Below are 19,970 nucleotides of genomic sequence, written 5' to 3'. Positions count from 1 at the left end.
GTCTTCTTCTTTGTCCGCTTCTGTTGTTGTCAGCGGCACAGGAATCGGTGTCTCTTTTTGTTGTGTCATCTTGCTGCGTCAGCTCTCCGTGTATGCAGCGCCATTCCTGGGCAGGCTGCACTCTCTTTCACGCTGGGCGGCTCTCCTTACAAGGTGCACTCCTTGTGCGTGGGGCTCCCCTACGCAGGGGCCACCCCTGCATGGCACAACACTCCTTGCGTGCATCAGCACTGCACATGGGCCAGCTCTACACGGGTCAAGGAGGCCCGGGGTAATGAACCAGGACCTTCCATGTGGTAGACAGACGCCCTATCCATTGGGCCAAGTCCGCTTCCCAATACTTATTTCTAACATACTATATAGTGTTGTTTGTGTTGTTGTTATCTTAGTTATTGATCTCCCTCACAACAATATAAGCTCTTTGAAGGCAGGTTTGCCTGTATATTTACTGTTCTAGCCACAATGTTTTGACCTGTACTCGACACATGCACATACTTACTAGATACTAGTTGAATAAATTAATGCATTTCTAGGGAATCAGAAGAAGAAAAGAGGTGGTGGCATGTGTTCACGTTATCTTAGTCTAATAGGCTTTAGAATCACTATAATAGGCCACCACTCATTGGCCTGCCTAGCCTGTTCTTCAGTGACCATTACATTTGGTTTAATTATTCTAATAGTTTTAGAGATTCTAAGGAAGTGGATGAAGAAAGGAATAAATTAGACATAAGGAAGAAAGCTCTCTCTCGAGAAAAGAAATTTGGGGTGGAGGAGGAGGAGAGGATGATAGGATAGGCTTCCTAAATCAAAAACAAAGAAAGGGACTGCATCTTATCCTCTTTGACTCTCCTTGATTTGGGACAAACTGTTGAGGTATAAAGAGATAAATAAAGGAATAAAGAGCTAATCCACCAGGGAGAAGACTGTTTTATTGCTCTTACACAGATGTCTGTCCTAACACAGGGTATTTTTTTTTTTTTTTTCTGTAGGAGAGGGTGGGGACAGGAATGGGAGAGCAGTAATTTAAATCAGGACCTTCTGGCAGTCTCTGGGAATTAGCATTACATTATTTCCCTGGCTCCCCACCCTCTCTTGTCATTTAGTTGAGAAACTTTTGCCCTGGAACAGTACACAGAGTTTGCATTAGCATCCCTGAGGACAGAACTTTGACCCATACACTAAGGAAGCTACAAATGGAAAATTCCAAGTTGCTGTATTCTTTTATTTTCATGCTAATACTTCTGCAGAAAGGACTTAAAGGAACAGATGCACAAGAATAATAAAAGGACTGAGGACTAAGAACTCCTCTGGCAACAGAGGAGCATTATTTCAGCATGGTCTTTATCAGTTCTTACAGAAGTCCATAGGAGCCAAGGTGAAAAATTCGTTTAGCTTTATACAAAAGCTGAACTAGCATCATCATAGACAACTGGACCAGGGTTTCAATCCTGGCGGGATTTGAAAATTGTATAACCCATTTCACTTCCTTCAGGCTAAACCATCCATCTCTCAAAGATAGATTAGCATATCCTTCCATCAAAGGCCATTGGGCAATAGTGATTTCACTATTTCCATTGCCAATCCATGCCTGAATTCAACTATTCCAACCTTGGATCCAACCTAAATGGTGCCAACTGTATTTTTAGCACCCGGTCACTTCCCTCGTATTCTGTGCAACAAGAATAACTTCCCACCTTCTCCTTAGACTAACCTCATCCTGGATCTAAATCCTGATTGGGAGACATGTTAGAGCACTACTCTCTGCAAAGTCAGATTGATGTGGGCTATGGGTGGAAGGCTCTTTGTCTCTTCAGAGATAACTAAGTTGTTTGACTTGTGGGTGTGAAACGGTAAGAGGCTGCAGTACTGCTCTTAGGGACCAGCAGGCTCCAGTCCCAGGAAATGTTTAACAAAGCAAGGGCTATAAACTTTAAGTATTTAGGGGAAATGCAAAAACCAAGGCTTATCTAAAATGTCTGGAGTCCTTGCTAAAAGCTTACCTAAGATGTGAAAGAGATATATGCTAATTGAAGCCTATTGAGAACTGAAACAAAGGGACCATTTGGCCTTTCCTCTCTGTATAAAAGACGTTTGAAAATCTTGTTCGGTTTGAAAATCTTGTTCGGGGCTCGGGATTCAAACTGAAAGCTCCCGAGTCCGGCCGGCCGTCAATAAACCATTTTTCCTTCTCAAAATCATTCCTGAGTCCTGGCCTCTCTATACTAAAATAATTGAACTTCTCTTAAATTCCACAACATTAATGGCGACCACGAAGGGACAATAAATGAAGGCCAGAGACGGTAGCATTTTGCTGCCCCTTCCAAATCCCCGAGGAAGCCGGGAGGACTCGGGTGAACCCCAAATCTGGGCGCCCCTGGATTAAATTTAATCCAGAAAAGATGTGGGCTCCACCAGAATCTTCCCGACAAAAATCGAGGGCAATGGAAGGTCTGAAGAGAAAGATTCTGGGAACGAAAAAGAACTCCGAACATGGAAAAAGGTAAGACTCCCCGGGTGAGCACAGTCTGGAAGGCCCTAGCTTTAATTGCTAGGAAGGGGAGGCTGATCACCTCCCGAGAGAACCCTAGTAGCCCCAGAAGGCTGGGGGGAAGCCGTTCTCTCTAGGCTTGGGAAAAGGAGGAAAACCGGGGAAAAGCCCTGGTGTTTTGGGTTTGTCTAACTGCATGTTAGAATCTGGTACTGGTCTTATATCCACTAAAGGAGTGGAGTCTCAATTTTAATAGGAAGGGTATTTATAGGTTCGAGTCCTAATATCCTGGAAATTGGTCTAGATTAAGGAAAACAAAACTTGGTTACAGGAAAATGGATCGGCTTTTCTGGTGGAGCTTGGTCTGGGTGTAAAGTTTAAACAGTGGAAAAGTCTAGCTGAAATCTTTTGTTATGGTGCTAATTTGTGAATGAATTTGCTTTATACCAAATGTTAAGTGTTCTGAGGTTTGTGATGGCTGTGGGGGCAGCCGTGGTGAAAATAAATATATAAACTTGTGGGTCAGATTAGTGACCTTTGTGCTTCTGTCTGTGTCAGCTCAATGTTAGTGTTGGAGTTGTGTCCTTACATGAAGTAGAATTACAGCTGAGCTGGAGCCCTCCCTTGCCATTGGCAAGGGGGTGAAATGATTCTGGGGCAAAAGCTGAGGAGTCTAGATGTTTGTGCATGTTCTGGTGTCTTGTCTCTGGTCTGGCCCTTTGCCCCGGCTGGGAGGCCATCTGTGTCCGCGCCAAGCACCCAAGTCTGTTGGGAATGTCCCAGTCAGGGTGGCTGGGTTCCTGGGAGAGTTGCCAAATTTGAGTAGGTTCTGTCTGCCCATTTTGGCTGAAAGCTGGAAAGGGGGGAGCGGCTTGCCCCTTTCCAGTGAGTCCACCCTTCTATTCATAAGCCGCATTCCTGTTTGTTGTGCACCCGACTGCCTGGAAGGGGGGGAAGTGAAGGAGGTGAAAAGCAGAATCAGAATAAATGCAGTAAAGTTCCCTCCTTAGGGTGTCAAAGCCAAAATACGTTTGCATTCTGCTCAGGTTCTTAGAAGGTATTGTAGTAACCTTAAGTAAGAGAATGTTCTGTGAAGGTAAACTTTGTGTTAAGGGTATAAATATAAAAGTTTTACAAAGCATTGTTTAAGGTATTTAAGTGGCTAATTGCAGAAAGTCATTATTTAACAAAACTGAATTGATAATAATAATAATAAAAGGCAATTTTATAACAAACTTATTCGGCACCCAATCTCCCCTGCCAACTTGCTTCCAAAAAAACTGTTTCTGGTATTACATGCTACTAAGTATTTAAAGTGAAGAAAAGTTCATTATTTTAACAAACTTGTTTAGTATTAATGGCAATTATATGTTGCAAGAAGTTTGCCTGGTAACTTAGTATGTGGGATATATGGAGTGTGTTTTTATTGTTAAGGCAACAGAAGATGATTTTGTCCTAAGATAAAATGATTGATTATTGGAAAGAGTAGAGTGTGGGACAGAACCTGAATGAATACTGAAAGTGTAGAAGGTTTGTGGAAGGCAAATTTTTATGATTAAATTGAGTAAGATCAATATACAAAGAAAATATTTTATCAATAGCTTCTTGTGCTTTAACCTCATCATATCCTCAATGTTTGAAGAAGAGTCTTACCTCTTTTAAAAGAACATTTTATGTTCTAGAAATCAAATCCTGAAAAGTAGCCTTTTATTTCAAACTAACTGCAAGAGATTTATTCTTTCACTTTAAAGGAAAAATTAAAGTAATGGTTAAGTTCATTTAATATGTTATAAGTTGAATGAAAGGTATTTAAAGGTGTTATAAAATTAATAGGTTTTAAAAAATTAATAAAAACTGTAACTAAGAGTTAAAATCATTTATAAATGCATTTATATTGTAAAACAGTGGAAAGACAATAACTGAGATTATAGCTGGGTGAATTTAGCCTGAAACTATTATTTAAGTGTAAATTCTACACTAACCTTTCCTTTGTTTATGGTTGCTTCAGGCCTAACCTCGCCCTTTGCCTTTGCCTGTGGTTATTTCATAATTGAGAAGAGCTGGGACATCACTGTCTCCTCTTCTGGTATTAGTAACCCTTTCTCTCATGAATTCAAGTGTAAACTAAATAAATTGCTGCCTGATAGAATAAGGTTAAATGGCCACTGGAGTTTTATTATCTCCAAAATCAAAAGGGGGGTGGAGGGGGAGAAGTCTCCTGCCTTGACGGTCAGTGTTCCTAAGAGTGGCAATTCATGAGAGAAAGCAGTCTGTCTCCCTGAGGCTTCAAATAGCCTCAGTAAATATATATAAAACTAATCTTGTTGCTTATCCAAAATTCTGCTAATTTCAAGGTAAAATATAAAGTTCTAAAACAAAATGGTGCTAAGGCATTGAGAACATTTTGGTTATTACAATCCATTAAGTAAGAAAGAAAATTCTTGTGGTAAACTGCATGGTCATAGTGCAAATTAAGAAGAGTTTCAAAAGTCTTTGAAAAGTTTAAAGTAACTAAAGTCATGTTGTTGTGTCAAACTATTCATGTCTGCCTATTTGCTCAAATTGTTAAAAATTAAATATGCAGTTATATTTATAAATATTCTTAAAGCCCAAATTGAACTAAGCAGGATGAAAAAGTCAGAAATCTGATTATGGAAACAATTGGGAAAGGGCCTCCTCTTTGCAAGAGCTTTTAAGGCAAGACTAGGTGTGGCAGATTAAACCTATCTACTAGGCTAGGGAATTAAGAATCAGTTTGCCTGGTAATTTCCCAGTTTAAACCTTTGTCAGCCATAAATTGGAAAAAAAAAAACACACAAAGATTAGGTTAATTTTCACAGAAGAAAAATGTTGATGTAACCCGGCGGCCTGCTGCCTCAGTCTCCCACTCCCGGGTTGGACAGCAGTGGAGGAGACCAGTTTAGGCCAGTCCTATGGGCAGTGGAAGGATGCCCAAGAAGGAGCTAACTAAGTCGGTGCCATTTCAGCACTAAATTCTATTCCTTATTTGAAAAAGGGGGGAGCAGGTAAAAACTAAAATGGTTGGAATGTGATAGAGGAAGCAGTTAAATCAAACTTTTGCGTGGGAAAGTTAAATCTCAGATAAGCTGTAACTTCTGAAGTATCCAATCTATGGAAAAACAGGAAGAGCTTGCATGCTAGGCTTAGGGGTATAAATTGTGTCATTTTTCTTTGTTCGGGGCACCAGCCATATCTGGCTCTGCGCCCCTTCTTGCAAGATTGAGAATAAAGTATTTTCTTCTCCACAATCTGGTGAGCCTTATTTTCTTCCAGAAGATTTCTTTCCAACAAAATAAGGTAATTAGTGGCTCTATTAACAAATTTCAGTAAGTAAAGGAAAGTCCATAAAAACTATGGAGAGATCTTTCCTGGGTTATGATTTTAAAAAATTAAGTAATTGTGTAATGTGTTTTGAAACCTGGAAGTCAGTTATGCTTGTGTTTTAAAACCTGGTAGTCAGTTATGCTTTTAAATTAATAATTTTCATAACTTAAAGAAAAGAAGTTTTTAGCTTCCTGTAAGGGAAAAAGAGAACATTCCTTGCATAAACTATTATGGTTTCAATTTTATTTAACTTGAGTGTAATCTCCCATAGTTAATTTATAAACTAAATTAACATATGTACAAAATCTTTACAGTAATGAAAATTGTAAGTTCACATTGGTGAAATTAGGCTAAAGGAAAAAGATTGTAGATATGCTCTCTTAAATAAAGAGTAAATTTCTTTCATTGGTAATTGTAATTTAGTAAGTTTATTTAAACATGAGGTGTCTAGTCAATGCGGTTATAGTCAATTATAAAGAGTTTGTGAAACATCTTCCAAACTGAAAATGTTTAAATAGTTCTAGTTGTAGAAGTCATTGTTAACTAAAGAAACTTAGATTGGTATTGGTAGCAGAAATAACTTCATGATAATAAACCTGTCTGAAGGCCACTGCAAAATACACATTTAAGTAAATGGTAATAAAAGGTTGTCTTGATTCTATTGGAAATATTCTGTTTTCATTCTAACAATGAAAAATAATATTTTTCCTCTATTACTAAAGTGAAGTACCTACTGTTATCTTCATAGTAAAATTGTGTAAGTAGATGGTCATTTGATATATGTATTGCGTTAAGTTGTTTAAAATATATAAAACAAGGAATAGACTTTAACATTGTCAAACTCTTGTGCATTCGAACCAGGCCTTGTATACATTACAGGTGGCCTCTCCATGTGAGTTGTTGGCTGGGCTGGTCACTGACCCCTCAATTGAAAATATGTGCTATATCAGTCTCTGGTTCTGCTCCTGAAGTTGATGGAAACTATATTGCAGTTTCAAGCTCCTGCAGCCAATAATGACTCGGTACAGCCAAGTGTACAGTGGATATCGCTTCCAGACTGGCACTGTTCCATGGTGCCAGAGAGCGCTATGCACCAGGCTAGTAGAATACTGGAAAATCTCTGGAATACTGGAAGGATGCTGCAACTTGCTCACTGCGTTGAAGAACATGCTAAGTGGAGCCATGATACCAGGAGACTGTAAGTAAAACTTAAACAATTGGCATTATGGCCTGCTCTCATGGAGAGATAACATGTAAAGTATTACAAACCTGAAACTCAAAACTAATAATGGCAACTCTGAATCCTTATGCATTAAGTAATACATTAGTTAATATTAAGTGCTGTACCTTTATCCTGTACTAAATATATGCCTAATAATTGTAATGTTATCTTTTCTATTTTGGATCAAGTGCAGAAGTATATTAGACATGTTAAATTCCTGGTAAAATCATTTTCTAAACAGTTAATAACATGTCTATAGAATAAGGTGGCAGTCTCAGCCAGTCTCAGTTAGCAAAAGTGAGGCTTGCTTGCTGATGGTGAGTCACCTATTGAACAAGTCAAAATTGCTAGAAATTGTACAATGAAAACCAAGGTGTAAAAATCTTTATTCTGTAGTTCTGATCACTCCCACAGGTGAAAACTAAGAGTATTTCCAAATTAGTGTTCTAATCCTGAGTGAAGCCAGTTGCCCAAGGAGTACCAGTTCACCAGGAGCATCTGACAGAGCGAATGAGTGTCAATCATTGAACAGCTTGGAATGTGTCTTCAGACAAAGCTAAGTGTCTGTTGCAATTTCTCTCTAAAGATGGATAACTTAAAAAAGAATATATATGCTGTTCCCACCAGCTTTTAAGGAATGCCATCTTTATAGGTACCTAACCTTGTCTACCTCTGTAATCCAATGTGTCCTCTTTTAAAAACAGGTATTCCAAAATTTTAATTAAGTTTGTTTCTTTCAGAGTGAACATCTTATTAACCATATGAAAACTTCATCCAACTTCGTACAGAATGCCAGATCCATCTTCCTCCAGTTAGAATAAATTAAAGAGTTTTACACCTTATTAGGCAATGACTACAGCCCATGGCCAGCAGGAAGCAGTTACAGAAAAGAGATCCGTCTCCCTTCAGCACCCCTTTTAAATTAAAGGTGTAAACTCTTTAAGAGTAAAATAAAGGTAATAGATGGATCTGGAACCTCACTGGAAATCCACGTGAGTGCCAGTGGCAGCAGAATAACTGCAGGAGGCCCCTGCCCAAGATTCTGCTGTCCAGAATGAAAAGCTCTAAACTTCTAAAAACGGTCCTGGATGCTGTACTAAAGACTGATAAATAATCAATCAAAACAACAAACAGCCATCCACCTCATAGCTCCAACAATAATTATGCCAAAGCTTAGCAAGTTAATCTTTGGCAGAAAGGGGGGAATGATGTGGGCTATGGGTGGAAGGCTCTTTGTCTCTTCAGAGATAACTAAGTTGTTTGACTTGTGGGTGTGAAACGGTAAGAGGCTGCAGTACTGCTCTTAGGGACCAGCAGGCTCCAGTCCCAGGAAATGTTTAACAAAGCAAGGGCTATAAACTTTAAGTATTTAGGGGAAATGCAAAAACCAAGGCTTATCTAAAATGTCTGGAGTCCTTGCTAAAAGCTTACCTAAGATGTGAAAGAGATATATGCTAATTGAAGCCTATTGAGAACTGAAACAAAGGGACCATTTGGCCTTTCCTCTCTGTATAAAAGACGTTTGAAAATCTTGTTCGGTTTGAAAATCTTGTTCGGGGCTCGGGATTCAAACTGAAAGCTCCCGAGTCCGGCCGGCCGTCAATAAACCATTTTTCCTTCTCAAAATCATTCCTGAGTCCTGGCCTCTCTATACTAAAATAATTGAACTTCTCTTAAATTCCACAACAAGATAGTCTCAATATTCTACTCTTTTTTCTTTTTTAAGGATTTATTTTATTTATTTCTCCCCCCACTTTCCCTGCTATCTGCTCTCTGTGTCCATTCACTATGTGTTCTTCTGTGTGTGTTTGTATTCTCATTAGGTGGCTCCAGGAACTGATCCTGGGACCTTCTAGGGTGGGAGAGAGGCTATTACTCTCTTGTACCACCTCAGCTCCCTGTTCTGCTACTTCTTATTATTTTCTCTCCTCTGTATCTCTTGTTGCATCATCTTGCTATGCCAGCTTTCCACATCAGCCAGCTCTCCTGCGCAGGGCGGCTTTCCCATGCCAGGAGGCATTCCCACTCAGGGCGGCACTCCTGTGTGGGGCCACATTCCCGCGTGGGCTGGCACTCTGAGTGGGCCAGCTTGCTGCATGGGCCAGCTTGCCCTCACCAGGAGGCCCTGGGCATCAAACCTTGGATCTCCTATATGGTATACGGGAGCCCAATTGGTTGAGCCACATCTGTTTCCCTCAATGTTTTACTCTTGATGTGCAAATAAAACTCACATTTTACTTCACCATAGACATGCCCCGCAGAGGAGAAGCAAATTGGAAATGCAGAATAAACATATCTGACCCCTGCTTTAATGTTCTATGTGCTTTCCCCTAGCCCCATACCCTCTCTTATATGTATAGCCAGAAATTTTATATGAACTCCACTGTATCTCTCAGTTATTTTCACACTCTGAAACTAAGTTTGCTAACTATGCGAGTAGTTTCATTTCAGTGGTGGCTATAGAATTGTTATATTCAAAGTATATAGGGGGAAACGGACTTTGGCCCAGTAGTTAGGGCGTCCGTCTACCATATGGGAGGTCCGCAGTTCAAACCCCGGGGCCTCCTTGACCCGTGTGGAGCTGGCCATGCGCAGTGCTGATGCGCGCAAGGAGTGCCGTGCCACTCAAGGGTGTCCCCCGCATGGGGAAGCCCCACGCGCAAGGAGTGCGCCCGTGAGGAAAGCCGCCCAGCGTGAAAAGAAAGTGCAGCCTGCCCAGGAATGGCGCCGCCCACACTTCCTGTGCCGCTGACGACAACAGAAGCGGACAAAGAAACAAAAGCAGACAAAGAAACAAGATGCAGCAAATAGACACCAAGAACAGACAACCAGGGGAGGGGGGGAAATTAAATAAATAAATAAATCTTTAAAAAAAAAAAAAAAAAACAAAGTATATAGGAACAGCAGTTGGGTGGATATGTGTGGTTGAAGGGGTGGGGGTGATGGAATGAGGGAAGATTTGTTTAGAAACTGTGTTTCTGTATCAAGCCCACATTTTCCTTGTATGTGTCTGTTTATTTGAGATGAGTAGGAAAAAGTGCTCTTAAGACATTTGTGAGTAGGGGTGGGAAGAAGTGATGCTCAGTCTCCTCACCTAGGTGAAAAGGACAGAGTAGATATCACTCCCAAGTGATGTCATAAGCCAGCTTTCTGGTGGCACTTGTTTGTTTTCAAATCAGTTGTCATTCAAGGCTACCTCCAAGCCTACCATCTTCACTGATTTCTCCCTTCTCTTCTCTGCACTCGTACTTCTACCTTTGGCTTTCTCTGTGAAGGGCCTTGTGTAGCCAAGTAGCCTGCAGAAGCCCTGAAGGCAGAGCCCAGAGCTTCTTTTGGACCTCCCATGTACCCTAGTCTAGGGTTCTAAATGTCCGGGGTTCTCATGAAATCAAGATGGAAGAAACAGAAATAGGTCCCTGCAAGTGAACTGAAGCATATGGAATTCTGGGGAAATAAATTGAAAAGCCTTAAAAGTCCAATACCATACCCTTTAAAAAGTACACACATCCCAACAAATCCCAGGTATTGGAAAAGTAACAGCCCTTGTTCCTGACCAGCCCCAACAAAATTTTCATTACAATGGATAAAGAAGCAAGGCAGTAAATATTAATGGCTGGAAGGCGGACGGGGGAGGACAGCAGGCTGAACCCAGCAGGTGTTCACCTCACTCAATTTCAATCCATTTGCAGCCAACAACGTCATGGTTTGGCCTTCCTGAGCTCACCGACAGGCCATTTTTCATGATTTTACCATTCCTGGCCAATGCAAACTTTTTAATTAAATATACCACATGATTCCAGATGTTTGTTTATTTGTTCCAAAAAGGTTATAAAATCACTATGTGAGACAAAAACTGGGGCAGGGGTTAAAATTTCAAAAGAGACAGGGAAACAAAATGAGTGGGGAGAACTTGGACTGTGAAGTTAGTGCTGGGCTGAGCCCTCAGCAGAACAATCTAGACCAAAAGCCTTGGCTTCCAATAGTTCTTCTTCCAGAAACCCCAGATTGAGGAATAAAAAAAAAAAAAAAAACCAACTGGGCATTTATTAGCTTTTAAAAGAATGGGGCTCATCTCTGAGCCAAAGACCAGAATGAGAACAAATTTTTGTGGCTGCTTTGTCTTCTTATAGCATTTGTGTTGCTGTTAGATTACCATAATAAGCTCCACTACATTAACTTCACCAGTCTTCCATTTTATAGGCCAGATTATAGCTTATGCATGAGTGGCAGGGGAGAATCTGGCAAGGGAGGAGGAACTGAGAAGAAGGAATGGCATAGCCTACAGTTTCCCAGACACCATGCTGACTTCTTCATACCCTTTGTTCTCTCCAGCTCTCTCTATGCCCAAATATAATCAGTTATGAAGTCTAGTATGTTTGCCATAGAACACTTGTCATAATCCTTCCCTTCTTCTCTGTCCTCCAGACCAGCCAGCAATTCCAGGCCTCCATCACCATGGCCATAACTTACACTAGGCTGTAAGTTCTGGTTTTGAAAGTCAATATCAGAAATATCCTGAATAACATAGGGAGTGAAAACATTGTCTATTTTCTCTGATGCCTGGGGGTCCCTGGCTTGGGCTAGAAACCTGCTTTGGAGGCAGCCCTGCCTGCAGACACATAGTCTGGTGTCAAGAAATCTAAAACTTCTCAAGCTGGAACAAAATCTCTCCAATGTCACCCCACAGTAGCCTCTTTGAGTACAGGCTCTTTCCTTTCCTAGGTCCCCATACAAGTGTTTGCAAATTAATAATCTTAAAGCAGGGAAACGGACTTTGGCCCAGTGGTTAGGGCGTCCGTCTACCACATGGTAGGTCCGCGGTTCAAACCCTGGGCCTCCCTGACCTGTATGGAGCTGGCCCATGCGCAGTGCTGATGCGCGCAAGGAGTGCCGTGCCACGCAAGGGTGTCCCCCGCGTGGGGGAGCCCCACGCGCAAGGAGTGCGCCCATAAGGAGAGCCGCCCAGCGTGAAAAGAAAGAGCAGCCTGCCCAGGAATGGCGCCGCCCACACTTCCCGTGCCGCTGACGACAACAGAAGCGGACAAAGAAACAAGACGCAGCAAATAGACACCGAGAACAGACAACCAGGGGAGGGGGGGGAATTAAATAAATATATCTTTAAAAAATAATAACAATAATCTTAAAGCAGTGCTTTTAAATCAAATCTAGACCCTTCTGCTTGTTCAAAGCTTGCCATAAGATAAATTCACCCTCTACAAATAACCTTATTTCTGACTTGTTCAAACATCAGTCCCTTTCTCTAATCAGTTCTTCTTTTCTTCCCCCTCTGCTTCAACTTAACCTATTTCCCTTTTTCAGAATGCCCTTCTTGCGCCCTTCACCTACCCAAACCCCGTATGTCTTAACACTCAAAGCCAACATCCTCCAAACACCCAAACCTGACTATTCTAGCCCTCACTGATTCCCATCTTTTATAAATATTTATATTTATAGTACATATGGCTTTTACCAAGTAATATAACTCTTAATTATGAAATATGTAATAACTTGTTTGGTTGGCATTGCTTGATTTGGAGTATTCCCTCAATTAAACCATAAATTCCTGAAAGATGGAGATTAGGCTCTGTATTTCCGAAGTCTTCGCAAACCTTACCATATACTTTGTACACACGTGACTAATAAATAAGGAAATGCTGGAGGACTCCTTGGATGGCTGTGCCCAAATGTGTTTTTGTCATTTCAGGAGTCATATCTGACTATGTCCCAATTCTTCCCTTGTAGCAGAATCAGCAATAAAAGAGGCTGTGACTCTCAAACTTGAGCATATTTTGAATCCTAAACCCTGTTAATTCCAGGCCTCCATTTTTTAACCACCATCTTCTGTTTGGACTGTCTGTTGGGGAAAGGGTTATCCTTCTGACCTCTCATATTTTAGAAGTAAGGTTTGTCACTGCTTGCAGGGGTGGGGTGAGTCCATTTTTGTCTACTTGCTTTGCTTCTAAAACAGAGGCACCAGATTCGTGGCCTCTGTGTGTCCAGGAGCGATCCTCAGTTCTGCCCAAAGAGTAGAAGAAATAAAGCAGTCCCAGAGACTATAAATGAAAAATCATCCTTGGAGAAAAAGGATAGGAAATGGACCCCTACGGATTTCAAATGCTTAAAGGAGGTTACTTCAAGTTCCTGGCTCAAGTCCACGCCAGTCTTGGTAATAGTCTAACAGATTCATCCATCTTCAGATTCCACTTGGCTTGCTCTTCCATCACTGCCACCCTCCCAGACAGCGAGCACACACTTGCACATCTATCTATATATATGCGGAAGTTTTAATCTACACTACCCTCCATTCCGATCCACCCAGCCCCGCTCAGTACAGAGTGAAGCTATTGACCCTGCAAAGTAGCAGGGAGATGAATTTGATGACCCAGAGTAGAGTTTTTAAACCATTTCAGCAAGGTCTAGAATCAAAGGAAAGTACAATTTATTCAGCACTTAGTAAAGTCCTTTTACTTTAGAACAGAGTGCACACACTGAAAATAGACTCCCACTGCCACATAGATAAAATAAACCTGTCAACCACTACTGTCAAATCACTAGTCACCTCGATTAAATAAAGGAAGTGTTAGCATCTCTCAGCATCTTAGAATTCCACCAAGATTACAAGCCCATAAAAGCATTATGAAGGAAAGAAAACTAAAGTAATGGGTTCTGTTGAAAATGTCATCAGAGGAAATCATTTTACATAATTAGAAAAGGTTAATAATAGCGCTGCACAAGGAACCAACACACTCTTCCCCCACACCGCCAGGGCAAAGCAGTGGCATGGAGTGTAAAAGACGGAGCACAGGCTATGTGCTTATTTGGCAGCTCCCATAGAGAAAGCATACCCTATTCGCTGAGGAGGCCTTCTTGCCATTTGCCAATGTGATTTTTTTTTTCCCTCTCTCTCTTTCTTTTCTTTTTGGTCAGTTTTCAATCCAATTTCCATGGGAGAAAGTTGGATCTGTCATGCTTCTATAAACCATCAGTGAATCAGTGACAATTTTTGAGAAATCTTCAGCTGCTTAGCTCCTTTGAAAGACAAACCAAAATATTCCAGAAGACAGAAGGCGACAGATAAGCAGTCTATTTTAGTCTTAGGGTCTGATCTTAGGTAAAACTTACTTAGCAAAGTCACTATAAGCATCAGATTGCTTGTTGCACCATTTTAAATGGTGAGTGACAAGCAACAGGCAATAGCCAAAAAGATTCCTTGATGTTTAACTATTAAGATATCCTAAATAAATGCATCTATTTTCCTTGAGTGTTTGCTAGTGTTCAGTGCAGATTGTGTTTATAATGATCAAATGTACTTAGCTTTTACATTTTCTGTGAGTTGACATGGCAAGATGGTAGGAATTAAAATTTTAAACAAACCAAAAAACAATTGGCTGAAAGAGACAGATTGCTTCCAAATCCTATAAGCCCCAAACAAATTGTGATGAGCAGTTTGATCATCAAGCAGCATACTCTTGGGCCCTCCCCTGAAGTATTCTGGTTATTAGCATATAGTTTTTCTGGCCAACATCTCTCTAGTCCAAACATCTTTGTCTACATTGCCACGTCTTCACATGCAGTCATTTAATGTTCTTCTTATTCATTTCACATTGGCTTCTTTAATGAGTTGAAGCAAAACACTCTGTATTTCCAGCCCCTGCGAAAATGTATTTTATGGTTTCTCAGGCAAAAAATGCTTAAAAAATAAAAAACACAGTTTTTCTTTCCTTCTTTTTTGAATGGCACACATTGAGCTGCCTCATGGAGATGTACAGAAAAATCAATTGCTAAGCATAAAATGCTACTCACATTAAAGAAACTGCAAACGATGACTAATTATGATAAGTTGCTATGTAAATTACTCTGTGACAGCCTCAGCAATCAGTTGCAAACACAAATAAACCAAGCCCCTGGCTGGAGGAGAGGATAAGCACCTAACAACTGTGTCAATGAACGTAATGGGGACGATTGCCAACAATGGCAGAAGTAGGATGGTTATTGTCTCCAAGCACGATTTCACAGCAGATATTCTCTTGGTGTCTTGCTTTATTTCTTTTACACATTTAAAGACTGTATAAGAATCAGGAAAAATAATAATAATCCCAGGATGCTCACTGGGCTTGCAATTAAACTGTAAAATGTGTATGCAAGGAAATTGGAATGGGATCTCAGTCTGATAGCTCTTGGTGAGGTGGGTGACAGTAGATATACCTGATTGATTTGACTGACATAATCAACACTCTCTTCTAACATTGTCTCTGCAGCTCAAAGGAAGAACTGGGAACTACAATTCCCATACTCCCTTCCATGTATGGTTCTAGGGTAGAATGTACCAAAAAGGAATTAGAATAAGATTCGGAAGTCCGGAGAGGACGAGCTGGGCAATGCATGGACAGTTGCAATATATAAAGCAGTTTCAGATCTGCCTGATGAGAAAGTCCACCAGAGATCTGCAAGACCACAGGCACTCTCCAGCAAGCACTTGAGGCTCACCTCCCTCAGTGCTGAGGCTAAGAAGCTGGATGGCAGTTTACCAGCCCTTGACTCAGACAGTCCTTCACCAACTATGCAGTATCTAACTCCTTGCATTAAAGCCCTTCATAATTTGACCACATAGTGAATCTGTTTTCCCTGTCTGAATCCATGCTGATAGAGTACTGTTTTCCTTTCATTCTTCAAATTTCTTCTGCTCCTGATTTTATTATTCTGTAATTTAAAGAGTGTGGGGAGGAGCGTAATACAGACAATTGTTTTCATAGAAACAGGTAAGGTGGCTGTACTTCGCCACAGCTTTAGCACCGGCTTTGGAAATGTACTCCCGACTTTTACTTTACTTTTTTCTCCTTCTTCCTCCAGCACAAAGTCACAGTTAATCCTTCCTGCACTTGCTTCATATGTCCTGTGAGAATGACAAACACAAGTGGTGACCTAAGAATCAAGGGCACAGAGCTTTGATTTACCTCTTGCCTCTGTCCCTGAGTAGCTAGGTAATTCCGCAGCAATTCTTGGTGTCATCCTCTGTTAAATGGGAATAATAATATTTGCCCTCTCCACGTTACAGGGCTGTTGAGGACAATATGGTCTCTGCTCTAAATAGAAATGTTTTCCCCCAAAGATGCAATGGTCTATATAAATGCAAATTCTAGTTTTATGGCTACTAGATAAAGAGTAGCAACACCTGGCCTGCCCAGGTATGTCCTGTACATAGAATATATTTAAAGAGACATTTCCACAACAAACATTTTAACATTCCTCAGAATGTGGAAACCCACTGGGGACCCAGAATGTAAACTAGGTAACAGCTTGGAATCACTCACACAGTCCATTTTCCCCACACTCTGATGGTGTGCTCACACCTAGGACAGCGCCCTCAGAGACCATTCAGGTAGACCATTCTAAAACCAGGTATGTACCTTCACCAGCATCTTACTCAGAGGGCTACCCCTTCTCCATAAGCTTCTTTTCCCAGAAAATAATGCCATCAGTCGATTCAATTCACACTGTTGCCCTCCCTATAAAATTTGAAAACCACAACATTAAGATAATCATCTGCTTGGGACTGTGCTGTGTGAATAAATGCTCCCTGGCAATCAATCAATAGATACAAATGCCATCTGTGATGATCTGGGGGCCTGAAAGTGACAGTCATGATCTGAGGTCTCCTGGTCTGGACCTTCCCTTTAGTGTGAGCTCATCCCCAAAGGAAGAGCGGTCTCCTTTCTCAGATGCAATCAAGTTATCAAGCAAAGGCATCTAAAATGCTGACTCTTCTCCTCAATTTCTCTTGTTCATCAATTACTGATAATATTTATTGAGCAACTAATAAATAGAAGGCTCTGTGCCAGGCAATGCAGATGCTAATAGCTGCAATCTATTTCCCTACCAACTCTCATTAGCTTACAGGCTATCTAGCAAGATGGTCCCTATACAGGGGAAATTGATCATAATATGAATGTGGAGAGTGGGATCCAAGGAGGGGGAGCCCTCCTTAGGGATGTGATATTTATGCTCATATCTGAAGAATAAGTAGGAGTCCATGATGTGAAAGAGAGGAGGAGTATGACTTGGTAAAACATCTCAAGGAGGTTCTATTTCTGAGGCAGTTAAAATATGCACATACATGATCTCTATCATACAAAACAGACTGAACAATTGCACTAAGGAGGTAGAAATAGATATTATAAATACCTCAAACAGGGGAAAAATCAATACAGAAATGATCAGGAAAAGTTTGGAGCAGGAAGTAGAAACTGCTAAAGATGCCTATACCTACAATGAATGGAATATCTTGAAGTTACCTATGGAAACATTCAGTTCCCTGTCTCCAAATCATGATTCTAAGCCCAGACTTACTTTGAATTTGAATCTATAGTCCTTAGGACATGAATATTGGGCATATCCTACTTGACATTGGAAGTTACATAAAAGGACAAGGGAAAATGACATGTATAGAAAATAGCAATTTGCACATAAACTACTGCCCACCAGAGTTTGTAGTTGTTGGTGCAGAATGAAAAGAAAATGGATGACTCAAGAATTATTTGCAAAAAAAAAAATTATATATATATATGAATAGAGTCGCCAGTTAGGACTTTATAGACCATGTTTCAGACATCATAGGGGATTTGATTTTACTTGGGAAAGAATTAATGTAATTTGCCTTCACATTGAGAAATGCCCTCTCTGCATAAATGTGTGCTAGTTCCATGAAGGTATAAGCAAATGATACTCAAATAGTTTAGTGATTTATATAGTCAGCAATATGGAATAATTTTCTTAATTTAAGTATAAAAAGCCAAGATGGTAGTAAATAGTTAATTCTCGGTTCCAAAAGTTAATGGCTTTTCCCATTTGTTGTTGTTTGATTCATACCAAACTGAAATATAGCAGCCTTGCCTTTCCCTACATAACCAGCCCAACAACCAAGTTTTACTAAGCTATCTTTGGCTCTCTCTTTACTGGTCTCCTGATGACTATGGGCCAAAATCTGGCCCTTATTTAAAGACGCAGTCTTGCTTGTTTCAGTATCCAGGCCCTTAGGTAACCAATATGTTAAATGTGTAGGGATATTCCTTAGTAAAATCGAGATGTTTTTCATTTGCTCCCTTTAAATAACTTTTTGTCCCATTGATGTTGGGCTCTGATGTTATCCAACAGCATCTATTTTCATTCTAACCACTCTAGGCATTTTTCCGTCTTCCAAATTTTATTGAAATACCTCCCAAACTTATTGTCTTATATTCCATTTCTTCAAGGCTCAGATTTCAAATTTTTCTGTTAAAAATGACAGATGATATTTGTGCTATTTCTGATGATTATCATTTATTTGATCACATCCCCCTATTGGGAAATGTCAATTTCATGGCCTGATAAACTTTTATAGGGAAGTTTGTGGTCTCTGAGACTTCAGTTTCTATGCAATAAACCAATATATAAACCCATGGGAAAATGATTCTAGTAATAATTTGTTACACCTTCTAAATGTAATATTATTTGCCTAGGGGAATTCCAAATGGCAGTCTCTAAAGGATTATGTTAAAGACCTTCCTAAGGACATTCAATGAGGAAGACGCGTTCATACCTGTCAAAATAAAACATGTTGGCAGTTACTTATTCTATCTGACTTTGAGTAAAATGATTTTCCCCAAATTGACACATAATGGAGGGAATCACAAATGCTCTCTAACTAAACCAAAGTATGTTTCAATGTAAAAAAGTTCTATTCATGCCCAGACATCAAAGCCCTTCAACTTTCCAGTGTAAAATCATCCAGAAGGTAGCCTAGGTCTGATTCACAGATACCTGGAGTCCTGCATTACTCTCTTGATCACATTCTGCAGAACACAAATGTGCTCCTTGCCCAGAGCCTATAACTCTTCTCAGAACGCCAGCTCTACCACTTTCTGGAAGTCTCCACAGGCTTTCATCCTACCCATAGATCCTGCATTATCACTGGGATGACAAAGCTGGAACAATCTATAATCGATGTGCCCTGCATGTACAAGGGACTTTACCTGCTTGGGGAAACAATGTTTAGAATGTGGAACACCCTCTGTACTTACTTAACCTTGAAAGGCAGATTCACAATTAGGAAACATGGCTGTAGCCAAACCCAGGACAAAACAGGGTAAACAAGTTATACCGCATTCCCTCTTCTTGCTCTCACCTATTCCAACAAGGGAAATTTTATATAGTCCTTGGCCCAAGCAACCAGCTTAGGAACGGGGCATTTTCAAATGATATTCCATAACAGTGTTCTGCCGGGTTTTGGAAGTGCAGACTCTAGAGATGACAACGGGAATTTAAGGTTTTGGAAGAATTGGGTAAGCCAAATCAATGTCTTAAGGATTAGAGAATTCAGCAAAAATTTCTCACTGATTCTCTCCAACGTTGCTAGGCAAACTGGAATTCCTTTAGGCTGTAAAGTAGACTTCATTCATTTTGAAATTACATATTTCAACTATTACACTCCCAAACAATGATACTTTTACAGTTTCCAAGTCTCTCTCCATCATTATTGCTGGGTGTAATGATCTACTTAGTAATTTATAAGTACTATAATCTCTTTATTTAAAGAAAAACATTGCAAAATTATATTACACCATGAAACTTTTTTTGCCTTCCCAGTAGACTGCCATGAAATTCTGTTTAATATGAGTTAAAATCACTAGGTTTGACAGGTCTGGTTTTCTCATCAAGTACTAAAAAGCACTGTGTTCCTTCTGAAGTGTCAAAGCAGCAGCAATGAGCTTCAGAGCACTGCACAGCCAAGTGGCCCTCCTTGAAGCCACTGAGAGCAATAAAAAAATGAGTTCCTACCTCGGTGGCTGGTGAGCTCCCTGGAAGCAGAAGGCAGGGGTGAATAGCGACGCTCTGGAGAGGCACTGATGTCCGCCCCGGAAGCCTGCATGAGAAAAGCAC

General features: G+C 40.5%; 1 protein-coding gene across 2 annotated transcripts in view; it reads right to left on the bottom strand.

Moving 5' to 3' along the window:
* Positions 1 to 19,970, bottom strand: part of LRMDA (leucine rich melanocyte differentiation associated) — a 1,093,305-nt gene that overhangs the window by 237,115 nt on the left and 836,220 nt on the right. For both annotated transcript variants that reach the window (XM_071215878.1, XM_071215877.1), the window contains one exon: positions 19,869 to 19,953. In XM_071215878.1, coding sequence (XP_071071979.1) covers positions 19,869 to 19,953 — 85 coding nt within the window. The remainder of the gene's footprint in view (positions 1 to 19,868; positions 19,954 to 19,970) is intronic.

Source organism: Dasypus novemcinctus, chromosome 6 (assembly GCF_030445035.2).
Source record: "Dasypus novemcinctus isolate mDasNov1 chromosome 6, mDasNov1.1.hap2, whole genome shotgun sequence".
NCBI lineage: Eukaryota > Metazoa > Chordata > Mammalia > Cingulata > Dasypodidae > Dasypus > Dasypus novemcinctus.
The sequence above is the reverse complement of the archived record's forward strand: the minus strand, read 5'-3'. Positions and strand labels throughout refer to the sequence as shown.